The sequence below is a fragment of the Anser anser genome (genome assembly GCF_964211835.1).
Source record: "Anser anser genome assembly, chromosome: 5".
NCBI lineage: Eukaryota > Metazoa > Chordata > Aves > Anseriformes > Anatidae > Anser > Anser anser.
In genome coordinates this window covers 50,467,187-50,481,290 of record NC_139725.1, presented here as the reverse complement: position 1 = coordinate 50,481,290, position 14,104 = coordinate 50,467,187, and the positions used below count along the sequence as shown (strand labels likewise).

Below are 14,104 nucleotides of genomic sequence, written 5' to 3'. Positions count from 1 at the left end.
CTCCCTCTGCCAGCAATGTCACCCCTGGGGCACGGCCAGAAGGCGTGCAGGCAGGGCAGGGTGGGCAGCTGGCTCCTAGCTGCCTCCGCTCCCTCTGACCAGGCATTTATATGGAATACCTGCAGAGCAGGCTACATGCATGAGTGAATTAAACAACTGCATCTGCAATTACAGAGAGAGAGAGGGCACTCACAACCAAGTGAAGAATGTGGCCACAAGTCACTAAAAGAATGGAAGGTCATGTGCAGTGCCAGACTTGGAGCAGAAAGGCTCCTGCACAACTGTCATGTTAGGGTGGTGAAGGGCCTTTAATTTTATTTGGGTCAGTTTACCCACTGTAACCCAGCAGCCATCTTTCTGTACCACACTAGCAAGTCAGTTACTCTGTGTCCACTGCCCTTCCCTTGCTCAAAAAATGCAAATTTTGAAAAACCTTCTGAAGTCCGGATGTTTAAAGTCAAACCATTGGACACCTTCTGTATCTTGTGCTCTCCTAAAAGCATGCTGTACTTGCTCTGACTCTGTCCCTGAAGGCAGCAGGCTGCTCAGTTTCCCCGTGCTGAAAAATGGAGATGATAATGGCATCTCTTATAAAGAATCTGGTAGTCTAAGGATGCAAGAAGGTAGTGTTACACACCAGCTCTTCCCTTCCATTCCTATCAGGATGAAATTGTTGATTTAGCCCTTTGCAACCTAGGCTAGTATCCATGGCTAATTTGACTTTATGAGCATGTCACTGTGTTTTCTTCGGGAGGCTGAGGTTAGCACAGCTTTATTCTCTGATTCCCTACCATGAGAGGGAGGAGAATAAAGAAGCTGAAAATAAAAGTGTTGCCAGGAACAGCAGCACTCTTGACAACAGAAATCAGGAGTAGACATGCAGATGCAACAGCACATATGGGACCATGTTACCAAGCCCCTCATGTCCGAGACTGTTGAGGTCATGATTTCCTTTGCTCTAAATCCTTTGGGTATCAGCAAATGCAGAGAAGTGGAAGTCAGAATATAATGCTGCAGAATCTCATGGGCTGAGGAAATGGTGAGTAAACCAATCTACAAAAGGGAAGTTAGTTATTTTTCTCAGTAGTAGGCAAGGATAAAACACTGTGACAAAAATGCAATGCTCCACTCAGTCTGCGAGGGACCAGATGAAGCAGTGGCAGTCTTCCCAAGAGCTACAAAGCTGCTTCACAAAGGGTGTTTCCCAGCCCAGCCACGCTGTCTTGTGCAACAGGAAGGGGCAGTCTGGTCTTCTCCCATTGCTGTCCTGGTTCTTACCTTACACTCTGGGAGGGATGATTAAGAAGTTCTTTGAGGCTTTGGCACTTGTGTGAAGGAGATATGTGCTCCCTGTGCACTGCAGTCACACTAATTCTGCTGCTAAGACACCTTGTGTACCAGTGAGGTCAGGACTACAGGCCCTGCAGTATATCCGCTTTGACATATATTTTACAACCAGACCCTTTGCGGAAAAATCCAACTTGCAGATTGACTTCTTATTTTCATCCCTTCCCTCTTTGCCCCCCACAAAACTCTCATCACTTGGAAATAAATAAAAATCAACATACTAGAATTTCAAACAACACTGGGGTTCCTTTGGGAGTGCCGCAACGGGCAGTGCATATTGTTTGTACCCATGAGATTTTGTTCCAGGAAGCAGCGAACACCACCACTCATTACTTCATCCTCTTTGACCTCACTGAGACAGCACGACACTCCAAGAAGCTACATAATTTCCCAGAAAATCTCTACACAATAGCATTTTTTCTCAGTTGTCAGAAGATTCCCTGGCATGCAATGTCCTGTGGCAAACAAACCTCTAGACATCCCTACTTTTATGACTACCATTGTACAGGAGAGAAGAATACAACCAGCGCTGCTTTGGTGCTCGTGCCTTGGTTAATCCTTTCAGAAGCTGCTGAATCGCAACCTTCTCTGCTGGTTCAGATTAGAGAGAAGGCTGGAGAATCATGATGCACTTCTTATGTTTTAATTCAAAAGTTTACACTTGTCATAATGAACTTGATAATAAGTTCGCAACTCGTTATCTCAAGTTACTTGTTGGACACCCATATTCAAGAATTGGAACATATTCAAAATAGAGGATGCTGAGAGTGTTAAGAGGCAAATTTGCTGGTCAAATTCAATGAAGCTGTTTGAACTGAAACCAGAGGGGTTTTCCCATCCCTTCTGGGAGGTCTAATGCAGAAGATCCAAAAATAGATCCCAAAAGCCCCAAGGTGTTCTTCTGAGTATCTCTAAGTGAGCAAACTCTTCAGCTTCCAGCATTGTTTCACTGCTTTCAACAGCTGAATGAAAACTGAAAAGCAAAGGAACATGAAAGGTACTTGCTATCTGCAGTAGTCATCTCAAGTGGAGTGTATTTAATGGGAAGATACAGGAAGGAAAGAGAGTGCTTTTAGTTAACAGAACTGCATTTTCCAACTCTGTAACTTTATACTTATGATCTAAAATTTGCTCATTTGGTGCTGTCACTAAAAATAACATACTTTTTTTCTGTATCTTATCAGTGTGAGGCAAGAGAACACACTGGGACACTTTTCTACCAGCTAGAAATCCAGCAATAGGATACCAAAACATACCAACATACCAAAATACAAAAATAACACATTTCCATCAGGATTGCCCCGACTTATCAGAAGGGGAAATTACAAAGATGTTTTTCTCTTTTCATATACCTCTGATATCAGCTACTTTGAATGTGTGTAAGCTATCCTGAGAGGCTGTGCCATGCTTCAGCTATTGAAATTTTTGCCCCAGTTTATATGGTGAAAATGTTGGTACCATGCCCTGCATGGAAGTCCAGTGGAGGTTTAAGTCCAAAGGGGTGGTGTGGGCTTTTTTTCAGTGTGCTTCCATGAACCTAAAGATAACAAATATTTTCTCTCCTACGTTCAGGCTTCCTCATCTCTTCTGGAGACAATAGCTCATCTGTTCACCAGTTGCATTATGTCTGTGGAAGACACTGTGGTTCTTACAAGCCTCAGAGAAACCCTGAGTGCTTTGAGGGACTTACCTATCCCCAGACTAGAGATAATTTCAAGATCTTGAAAGCTGTTGGCTTCTAATATTGCTTGTGGTAGCTTCAGGGTGAAGGGCAGCAAATCTCTGTAAAAAAGAAACAGTGAAAAACTAATGAAAGAATAAACCCCACAATTGCTAGGAACTCCATAATTCACCATTGGTTTAGTGATTGAATTGCCTTACAATTTCAGCCCCGTTCTGAAAAGTACTGAAAGTTGCCTGAGGCCAGCAAGGAATCGTGCATATTGTGCCGGCCTGGCTTGCTCTGATTTCATAAGAGATCACCGGCTCCTGTGGTGATGCTTCATGCCTTGCCGCTGGCTTAATCACGGTGCCTTGGCTTCCCCTTCTGAAAACAGCAGTAATGTCACATCAGGGGAGACTGCAGGGTTCAAAATACCTTCCCATGAAAAGTGAAGGTAATTAGAAAATGAAGTATCATTAGAAAAGCCATTCTTTCTGGCCTGGAGGAGATTTAGAGTCCTTTTTTTTTTTTTTTCTGTATACCTCTCTCTCCTCACCCTGCTTCTTCTTTCAGCAGTCAGTGTAAGTGTGAGGCACGGGAACACAGTGAGACATGGTGGGGCTGGGAAAGACCCCTCTGAGCAGGAGAGACCCCCGGGTGAAGGTCAGACAGTGGTGAGGTGCTGTGTGCTGCTGAGAAAACACACAGAGCTCTCTGCTCTCAGATTTGTGACTGTTTGGTTTCTTAACAGATGCTGTATTTTCCCTGAAAAAAGATGCAGTTTTTCAGAGGATGGTAGCTGGGCTTCATTGAAGCACACCCTATGTCTGAAATAATTTAATGGAGCTCTTGGGCTGGCAGTCAACTGCTTAGGTTTGCCTCTTGCCCGGTGACGATTTGCTAAACCTCTTCCTACCTCAATCCTTGTTCTAGCAAGGATAGAAAAGCTGGCAATCATAGCCTCTAAAAGGAACGGGGCAGGGGCAATTTCCACTTTAAAAAGTTTTAGCACATAAAAATGTTCTGCAAGCTTCAGGAAATTATTTAGAAAAAGCTGGCGATGTGAGCAGGTAGTCTCTGCTACGTGAGCGCACGCAGCAAAAAAACAGGACTGCACGCCTGGGGAGGACCCCTCTGTGGAGAGATGAAGGAAGGCAGGAGGTCTATTTTTGCCTTATTAACAGACACATGTTTCACTGATGTACCATGTACGCCATGGGTTCTTTGCATTTTTTCTGAACCCTCTGATGTCTCATTATTTGACATTAACAGATTTGACCACAGGAGCTTTTGTCATGGCAGATACCAGGTTTAAAAAAGGAAGGGGGTGCCCACAGGCCTTCTCCTTTCTTTGTTATTGTTACATGCTTGAGTCATTTGTGTCCATTTATTTTGTGTATGTAGAAAAATATGTCTAAAGTCAAGAAACATGAAGACATTACATTAATAGAAAAAAAATGTGATTTTATTTATGGGGCAGGCAGCTTGCAGATAAGCCACCAAGTCACCTGTTATCTACAGGTGTAATTTTTGTGATGTAAGGTAATTTACCCATCATGTTAGAAGAGGCCAGACTTTCTTTTGGAAAGAGCTTGTGAGGCCTGATAAACTGTTTCCAGCTATTTATAGATTACTATTTACTACAGCCCTGAGAACAGGCCTCTCTGCTCATTATCACAGATTGCTTCTACAAGCTGCCAGGAAATATCAGGTCCGTGCCTAAGCAGCCTTTTTATTACCTGACTCTGTCAGGAAAACGACTGCCTACTTACCTTATCTTTTGACAGCAAACTAAGAAATCACCTCAATCATCTGAATGTATATTTGACATTCAGAAGTAACAAGATATAACAGGAACTAATAGAAAAGCTTTTCTTCTTCTATTTTCTGGGGCTCATTCTCAAACCACGATCCTTTCTGCAGGAAAGCAGAAGCGAGCAGAATTTTCCCTGCCACAAGCCGATTGCCTGGAAATGCCCAGTATTCTTGCATGCTCCTTTGGTAGGGAAAAAAGTCTTTTATGTGGAGTTCAGGGTAATTCATGCCTATTCCATAGGGCCTATGCATATCTAGATGGCTAAATGACTTTTTATCGATGGGGCTGAGTCCCTTGGGTGCGGGTAGGAGTCCTACTCCAGCAGTGTTGAACTCAGCTGGCAGCAGAAGCAGCCCCCAAAATAGTGCGTGTATCTTTCTGGGTAAGCTGCAGCACACTGTGTCATACCATAGATAGGTTGCTCCAGCCATGTGAGCTAAGCAAGTCTGCTCTGTAAACATATCCCGAGTCTGCTCTCGTCTCTTAAATGGAAATAACCTCTTTAAGAGTAATCTAAGTCTATATAATGAGGCCAGAAGTTTACATCCAGCTCAAAACCAGGCCTGCTAAAGCAGGGACAGGCTAAGCAGGGTGTGTAGGTGTTGCTGCAATGTGCTTGGCACAATCGCACAGATCAGAGGAGACTGCAGGCACGCAGGTGTAATTACATAGCTGGATTCAACAGCTGGTGAGCAAACCTCGCTCTAATGAAGAAGACCTCACAGGTCTTCCCCATCTCTGTGCCCACTACATTTGGTATATTTGCACTGTGCAAACATGGAATGTCTGCTCTTTATCACTTTATTTTATTTTTTGGCTAAATAACATTTATTTTTTTTCAGGACAGCTCTTCTTGAGAGTGACTAAGTGCTCTGAGTCTCTCATGGGCAACAGTCTGCCAGCAGCCTTGTCAAGTTGCTGCCAGGTGTGTGTAGATGTTTAAAGGTGCTTTTAGTAAGAGATGGTTAATCCAGGAACCTTATGCTCCTGTACCCTGCTAGCCCCTGTACTGTGTCTTGGTCTTTTGTGGGTGTAGCCCTACGGCCCTTCCTCATACAGAGCTGCCAGCAAACTCAGGGACAGCCGTGGCTGCGACGTGGAAAAGGCTTGTGGGAAAAGGCAGGCCAGAAGGGACAGCCACCCCAGGAAGGAAGCGACGCCTCCGTGGAAGCAATGAATCCAACTCACCTACTGACGCAGTAGAAGGCAATCAGTTTGAAGATATCCTCGAATACAAGGACAGATCCTTCCAGGTACAGGACTGATGAAAAAAAAAAAAGACAGTCAGCAACTCTTTGCTTTAAGATGTATGGTACGAAAAGCTGGCTGGGTTTCGGTCACACGTCTTGTATTCTGTGATTGCCCAGTCTTTGCAAGGAATAATATGAAGAGGCATAAGGAATTCGCTTCAGATGGCCAAGCACACTGAGACTCTTCAGGGAAACACTATAGAAAAGACATCTCAGCTTGGTTTTCTGAAAAGTTAGCTCAAGATGTCAGAATGTTGTGACAGTAATGGAAACAATGCGAAGGAAAAAAAACAGGTCACAGCCAAACGGTTCATTACAAGTCCATCTATCTCTAAGGAACTGCAGATCTGCAGTCTATATGGGGCTGTCCTTACAACTCTGTAATCTGTTTTGGGCTGGATGGACAAAGTGCTTTCAAGTTCAGAAATGGAAGTTACTGTTTCATTCGATGTGTGTGGGCTCAGCCCTGGGTCATGCAGACAGTGTGAGCACAGCCTATTCCTAGCTCCGCTGTCTTTCCTTCCCTTTGTGTTATACGGCAAGAGCACTTGCCTTTAAGTGGCAAAATGCAGTCTACAGCATGACGCAGAGCTCTTCAAGATGACCTCCTTTATAACAGCATGCTATGGCATTGTGCAGTCCAAATCTCACGTTATTATGGAGATTTTGGCTGCTAAGCTAGAAAAAAATTCCCTGGCTGGTGGAGAAAATTTCACATTGGCCAAGAACCCAAGGCAGGGAGAAAGTGATGGATCTGCGGGAGAGAAGCGTCCATCTTTGCTTCTGCTTTACATTTGCACAAATTCTCTGTGCATGTGTGTACCCAGGACACAATTGCAAGCAGAAACTTACAGATTTAAGGAAATCTGCGGTGTTTTCTCAAAGCTGCCTGCTTGCTGGTGGCTGAGATCCGGAGCCCTTGGGGAGCAGCGCCAGCTCAGACCCACGTACCGGTGCTGGCAGCTGCTCTGCACTGCCCTCAGCTCTGTGTCCTGGGCCATGCACAGCTCAGCTGGTGGCACCGAGCTCAGCTGTGGTGATTCAGCTTCCTCGGTCTCCATGATTCACAGCCCTGTGAAACCTCTCCAGCTCTTTGCCCTGCCTGGTTATTGCTTCCCCTATAAAGCAAGGCCTTCAGTGTCTGCAGGAGGGGAGGTATTTGGGCAGCTCCTGGCTCCCCTGGCTCCATCCACAGGTGGGTAGAGAGACACTGGCTCTCCTTGGCCCACGAGCAGAGATTCCCATGGGAAGGAAATGCTCAAGCCTGGTCCCTCCTGTTCAGCGTCACAGTTCATTCCCCAAACAAGGCATTTCCTCCTTTTACTTCTCCCTTCGTCCTAGCCCAGGCCCTGCAGGTTGCTATTTTGGGCTCAATACACCAATGTCGACATTTTTTTAAAGAGGCAAAGACTGCACGGTTCTCAGAAGTTGCTCTTACCATCAGCGTGTGTTGGATCAGCACAAACAGATCACCCTCAGCATGCACACTCACACCATGCTGCAATGTGGATTTTAAAACACAGTTCAAGCAAAACAACCCCTTTTCCTTACATTTCTCTCATAACTGGGAAAAAACATATCCAGCAAGCTTTTTTTTTTTTTCTTTTTGCTTAATAAGAATCATGTTTTGGTCAGGGATTTTCATTAAACATCTACCATGAGCAATTCCAATAGTTTGAAATCCATCTGCTTTGCAGCTCTGACACAGGAAACCGAAGTAAAGACAAACAACAACAACAACAAAAACAGCGCTGTTTCGGAGAATTAAGCAAAGCCCAAGAGTCTCTGAACTCCCTCAAATCCTCAGCAATTAAATACAGCCCTTTGTGCAGACACCGGCTTTAAGGACATTTTTCTGTGAAGAACTACATGTTCGCTTTGGCATCCCAAGTTGCAGGTGGATGTAAGAGAGCACGCTGCACCTGTAGATGTTTACAAACCCAGGCAGATTGCTCAGATTTGGACTAATGATTGTTTCTGTGCCAGGAAACTGCCATTTGGGAGCTGGAATTTTAACGAAGGATTAGTCCAAGCACCTCAATGTCAGGAGAGGAGTATCCACGTAGAAGTGTCTTGTCACCGTACAGTTACACTTCCTCCCATATATAGTTAAATTGCACAGAACACCACAAATCATCAGGCATTATACAGCTAAGGCAGTCTAGGTGCCAAAGAATTCATCGTACAGAGACGCACAGAGCTGGGGAGACATTTTGGGGTGGTCTGGAACAGGTAAGAACAGAAAAACGCTGCTTTAGATGTCTCATAAGACACCACCACCGTCAGGACCAGTACTCTGCCCCAAATTGGTTCTGAACAGTGACAGGGTCACAGCATCGCGAGGACTGGTGTGGGGGCAGCCTCCCTGCTGCCGCACACACAGAAACAGCAAGACTTTTTCCTTAGCTTGCTTTTTTTCCCCCACAGTCACCTGCTGTGTGACCCCAGCAAGCATCACTGCAAGCGGTGCTTCCTGATGGCTTTGCTGCCGGGAGGCAGGTGGTGGTTCAGCGTGGGAGCACCTCTGGTGGGAACGGCTGTCAGTTGCTTGGGGAGACCACTGGAGAAACGTGCAGCGTGGGTCCTGCTGCGTGCTTCTTCTTCTTGGAAAGGTGCAGAAAATAGAAAGTTTGTATGGCTGAAAGGGCTCTGCTGACTGCTGGGGACATAGCCTCTCTTGCCCAGTGCCATTACGGCTCAAGGCACCCTGCTTGGAGGAGGCATGCGGGGAGAGGTGCTCTTCTCCGCCTGTGGATGTGCTGGGATCAGCTGGGGACGTTTCACTGACGTGAGCACTGCTGCTCAGGGAGGGATCACATCGTTGTCACACATAGGAACTCATGACTTTTGCCAAAGCTACAAGCAGGCACATTTCTGCCAGGCTGGTGCAATCCTGCTGAAAACTGCAGAGGCAAAGTCCACCCTTCTTGGGTTCACAAAGTACACCCAGGGTACCTGAAGTGCAACCAAATCTTCACCTCTCACCAGAACAGCAACAGGATGACAAGAATATAATGAAAAAGAGCAAGAATAGGCTGGGTTCTGTGAGCCAGACGTTGTCACAGCATATTGAGTTTTGCCTAATATTTAGAAGCCCACAGAAAGGATGTCACCTTCAGGGAACTAAAGGGGAAATGTGGAGATCAATGGCCAGCTTTAAGCAGCCTGAAACAAAGATACCAGAATTAATTAGTAACATTTAACAATTAATTTAGTAACATGTGCTAGTGGTTCTCTGTTGACTGTGCTCTGTTTTCTGCCCTTTTACTAGTTGGTAAGAGAGCAGGACTTAGCCAGATTACACACTGCTATAAATATTTATGATCATTTCATCTTCCCTTTCACTTCACCAACATGCTCTGAAGAATGTCATCTCGGCACAGACTGGAATCTGTCCTCTAGTTTCCTTCTCTCTTTTGAACTCCCCATCATTTCTCTATCTGGATGCCGATGTTTTTGAGTCATACTGTCCCTGGGCATTCTGCCTTCCTTTCCTCTTTGATTTTTCCCTGCAGATTTGCATTTGCAAGTCCTGTTGTTCTGGTCACATGGACAAACCACCCCGATTCCCGTCTTCTTGCTGCTTATACAGGCTCATGGGACCCAATTACCTCAACTTCTTCTTCTCTAATGGAGCTGTTAGTCCCATTCACTGTTTTTGATATTTGTGTAATCCTTTGGAGACATCTGAATTCAAAGATGTGAATTTCTTATTCTGCAGCAGTTGTGTTTACATGGGACTACTGAGGACACAACCACCCTCAGAGGTCCAGCCTCGATGTGCTTGAGATGTGCTTGTATCTTTCCAGATTCTGGCAAGCTATGAGATTTGCTGTCACGGGAGTGATTCCACTTTTTAAGATTTAAGGTGATAACTCCACAGTCCTTTAACCAAACCTCTCCTGGGCATATTCTCCTTGATATGTCTCTCACTCGATACCTCAGTTGCCACGACGTTGCTTGCTCTGACCTTTGGCAGCAAACAGCACCGGCCGGCTTTGCTGCTTGTTCTGCTACCTTCAGCCCTTCACTCGCCACAAACGTGGGATGGCTCTGAGGCAGAGGTTACCGACTGCTCTGCTTCCAGATGCCGATGCTCCTACGCCTCCAAGGGAAGGTGTGAACGCAGCCGGTGGCAGGAGCAGTTGCGCAGGCCCAGCTCTCATACCTGTCATGCTCTCCTGAGGTATGTCAAGGGGTGACATTACCCTTCACATCATTGCTCCTGTTCCCTGAGCACATGCAAAGTCCTGCTGGCTCCTCTTCATGCACTAGGCTGCTGGTGCTATTAAGAGAAAGAGCTTTAGCTATAGAGAGGGAAAATTAGATTATGTTGGCAGAAGTCCTTATAGTGTTCATGGTGTCTTCATGTCTGCAAGAGCTCTGCGTGCAAGCTCCCATATCTGTCCCCGCCATTGCTTCTTCTATTACCTTTCAAAGACTTTTCCAATGGCACTGTATGACCCGTGCTGTGTTCCTGTAAAACACTGTCAGTGTTTATCTGTTCTCTTTTCTCAAGGCCTTCACGTTTTTTTCCTGTAATCAGCTGTTTCTGCTTCTTCCATTTGATGTCTAAGATGTAGTTTCCTTTTTGTTGCACAGTTCTAGGCTGTCTTAGGCAACCCAGGACTATTATGTCTTTCTTGTCTTTTCTAGTGACTCTTTCATGAAGCTGACGGTTGTTTCTTTCCTTTATTATTGTTTTTTCCTCAACAAGAAAGAGCAGAAACCAGAAACTTCCCTATTTTGGACCTCTGACAGTCTTCTGTTGTGCATCCAACTCATGCTTTCTCACAGGATTACAATTTTATGGTTTCCTACAGAGTTTAATCTTTCTGGCAATGACGAAAAAAATCACTGCTGGTGGCAGTTCCTGGGAAATTGAAACTAATGAATTATGAAAGTGATAAAGTGTTAATGAGCTTGGGTCTAGACTGTAAGAGAAATCTGCCTTTAAACTATGTTCTTCACAGGGTGTAATTGTGTTAGGCAGAATGAAATTATGAATATGCAGTGCAAAAAAAAAGAAGGTGCAAAATACAGGCCTTTGCAGTCCTGTCATACCAGAGCAGAGTGGAGCAGAGGAGACACTTTGCAAAGTGCACGGTTTCCCTGTGCACAGTGAGCTAAGAAAAAAAGACCGTCCTCACATCTCACAGCCACGGGGGTCTCAGCCACCCCACTGTGCTTTGCTTCACCCACGTTCACCCAAGCAGATGGGCAGCACCTCGGTGCACACTAAAACTCCATGCCTTTAGTTCAGCACAAATTCTTGCTGCTGCCTGGACTCATTGCCTCTGCTGCAGGATGCTCGAGCAGGAATGCGTTACAGTCATTTCGCTGCTCTATTTCCTCCTTATTGTGAATAGTCTTTCAGCAGGCGCTGAGAGGGTACTTCAAGCTCTCAAGGGTACTTCAAGCACAGCTAACCCTGCCAGAAGAAAAGTGTCACAGCTCCTCAGCGCTTTCTTTGCAAGTATCCATGTGAACAGTCCTGGCAGACCCATGGGCACTACCCATCGTTTCAGGGCTTAAGAGCAGAGCACAACCTATCTGGCTAATGGCTGTTGAGATTCAAAGCTCTTGTCTTCCTTGTCAGATCCTCACCCTGTGTTTCTTTTGCAGAACTCAAATAAACATCTTGAAGTCTGTGGAAATCCTATACCTGGTTTGCAATGTTCCTTCAGCCAGAGGCTGGAAAAATCCAGGACTCCTTCCCACTACCAGACAGCAGCATGAGGTGACCTGGAGTTTCAGACGTAGCCTTACAGGGTCTGTTTTCTTGCTCTCATACAGCAGGGACTGGGAGGAAAACGTGGCCTCTGTGAAATGCTGAGGACTGAGGGGGCTTCCAAGGACACCAAGGGGAGTAGGGTGACACATTTCATCGGAGTGGTCCCTGCTGTAAGCAGTTGAGCTTTGTGGGATCATTCCCAGAGAAGTCACATCTTCATGGGTAACTCAGCATCCACCTATACATTACAGTGGTGGTACAAGATTTACGCCGCCCAGCGTGGTGATTCACATTGCCAGGGCTCGGGGCTGAGAAGTCAAACTGAGTATAGGTACTTGCTCTCAGATGGCAAATATCCTTGGTAAAACCTTGTGAGGTAAATAAAGCTTTCAGATATACAAAGGGCCTGTGTAACAAGAAAGGATGGTGTTATCTGTAATTCTGGGGCTTCAGTTCCTAGCAGCGATTTCTAGGCTGTATAGATAATATTGAGAATCAACCCTTCTGGGAAAAACATCTTATGAAACGTACACATTTTACCAAGCACCATTTTTTTTCCTGTTAACTTTGGAGAAAAGTATATTTCCCTGGCTCTGAGGTGCATCACGTAATACTGCAGAGCTGAGGTTAATCATATAGAAAAAGGAAGTTTTCTAAACTTTTTAAGGGAAGTCATCTGGTACCCAGAACCACATTCTGTGTGAGAGACTTCCAGGAAGGGGGTGAAAGACCACACTTCGCGAAGGTGAGTGAAGAAAGGGACTAGCCCACTCTGAAACGTCAGAGGCAGCAGGGCAGACAATAGATGTAAAAAGTGATATGTCTGCTTCCAAGGGCAGCGATCTTGCCCAATTGCCAGCCTGGCTGAAGATGGCCTTCTGATTAAACTATTCAGTAGGATAGATTGTATTCTCACTGACTTTGAGGATCCTGCTCAAAGGTCAAAGTAAGAGGTCCTCACTGCTCTCATAGTACTTTGAGCACCTCTTATTTACCACATTTGTAAGCCTAAATTCTTCTTTAACATCTTCATATAGCAAACACTGTTCAAGGGCAAAAAAATATTTATAATTTGTTCCAGTTTAGCTACTCAGACAAGGGCAATGGTATTGTGGGTACAGATTTAGAGTTGCTCTTTTAAAACGGATAAGCTAATTTTGAGTTAATGTTCAAGGTACTAAGCAGAGTAGGGTAAACCAATATTATTCTAGAACAGCATGCATATTCTCTAGCTCTGATTACACACAGATTTTGCATTATGCCTCTTGGGAGTGCAAAACAAGGCAAAAAAAGTGAGGATTAACAAAGCTAACAAGACTGAGAGCTTCTTTCCCTACAATCCTATTAGTTTAAAGGCTAAAAATGAAAATGTTTGCATGGAGAGAGGGGAGGTAACTTTTCAGGATGAGCGCTTTTTTTAAAAAAAAAACAAAACCCGACTGCTATAAGTAACCAGAATGTTTCCAAAACAACTTGCAAACCACACAGAAACCTGGCGGTGTTACATCTTGAAAAAGCAGCTGCACAAGTGTTTTATGTTTAAAATCAGCAGTGTGTCAAAGAGACAAGGAACTCAGCTCAAGCAAGTGAGTCTTGGTGAGACTTTCTGCTTTCCTTGTGCATGCTTGCATTTAGAAGAGAAATTTTGAACTTGCACAACAGGTTATAAAATGTGTCCTCATACCATGTTTTACAATATCCCCCAAGGCCTCGGTCACGGTTCTTACCAAACCAAGACTCGGGGCTCCTACTTCAGAGTGGTCTCCCCAGTGGGAACTCCTCGAAACTGAATCAATTTTCAGAGTTAATAATGATGGGGTTAACAGAGAGCTCGTCCTTGCCATGAGCAGGCTGACTAACCTCAAGAAGGACGTCTAGGCTGCGGATACAGGTGAGATCCAGCAGAAGGCAAGGACAAAACCTCATGCCCTGAGCTGGGGGCCAGGCCTGGGGCTGAGCTGCCCGGTGATGCCGCGCCGTGGGGCGGACTCACGTTGACGTTGGGTTTTTCATCCTGAGAAGCTGTGTAAGTGATGGTAGACTTTTCTCGTTATCAAGAAACAACACATAAACAGGGGAAATTAGCCCGTGTTGCACACTGGGTGATGCAGGCAGATTGTTATCTGTGTCTGAGAGAGGCCAATCTGAAAATAAGTAGGGTAGCTCTACGTCTTCAGAGCTGTACTGCAGACAAACCATCGGCAGCAACAGGAACTGCTTGACAAGGTAGCACCTGGCAGTGTACTCTCCTTAACGGCAAGGCGCCTACCTCGCTGAACAGGAGTAATTTCATT

General features: G+C 45.2%; 1 protein-coding gene across 1 annotated transcript in view; it reads right to left on the bottom strand.

The window, feature by feature from the left end:
* Positions 1 to 14,104, bottom strand: part of RIN3 (Ras and Rab interactor 3) — a 67,527-nt gene that overhangs the window by 21,248 nt on the left and 32,175 nt on the right. Inside the window, exons 4-5 of the mRNA XM_083838868.1 lie at positions 6,015 to 6,087; positions 3,038 to 3,129 (exon numbers count right to left, since the gene is read on the bottom strand). Of these exons, the coding sequence (XP_083694994.1) occupies positions 3,038 to 3,129; positions 6,015 to 6,087 (165 nt within the window). The remainder of the gene's footprint in view (positions 1 to 3,037; positions 3,130 to 6,014; positions 6,088 to 14,104) is intronic.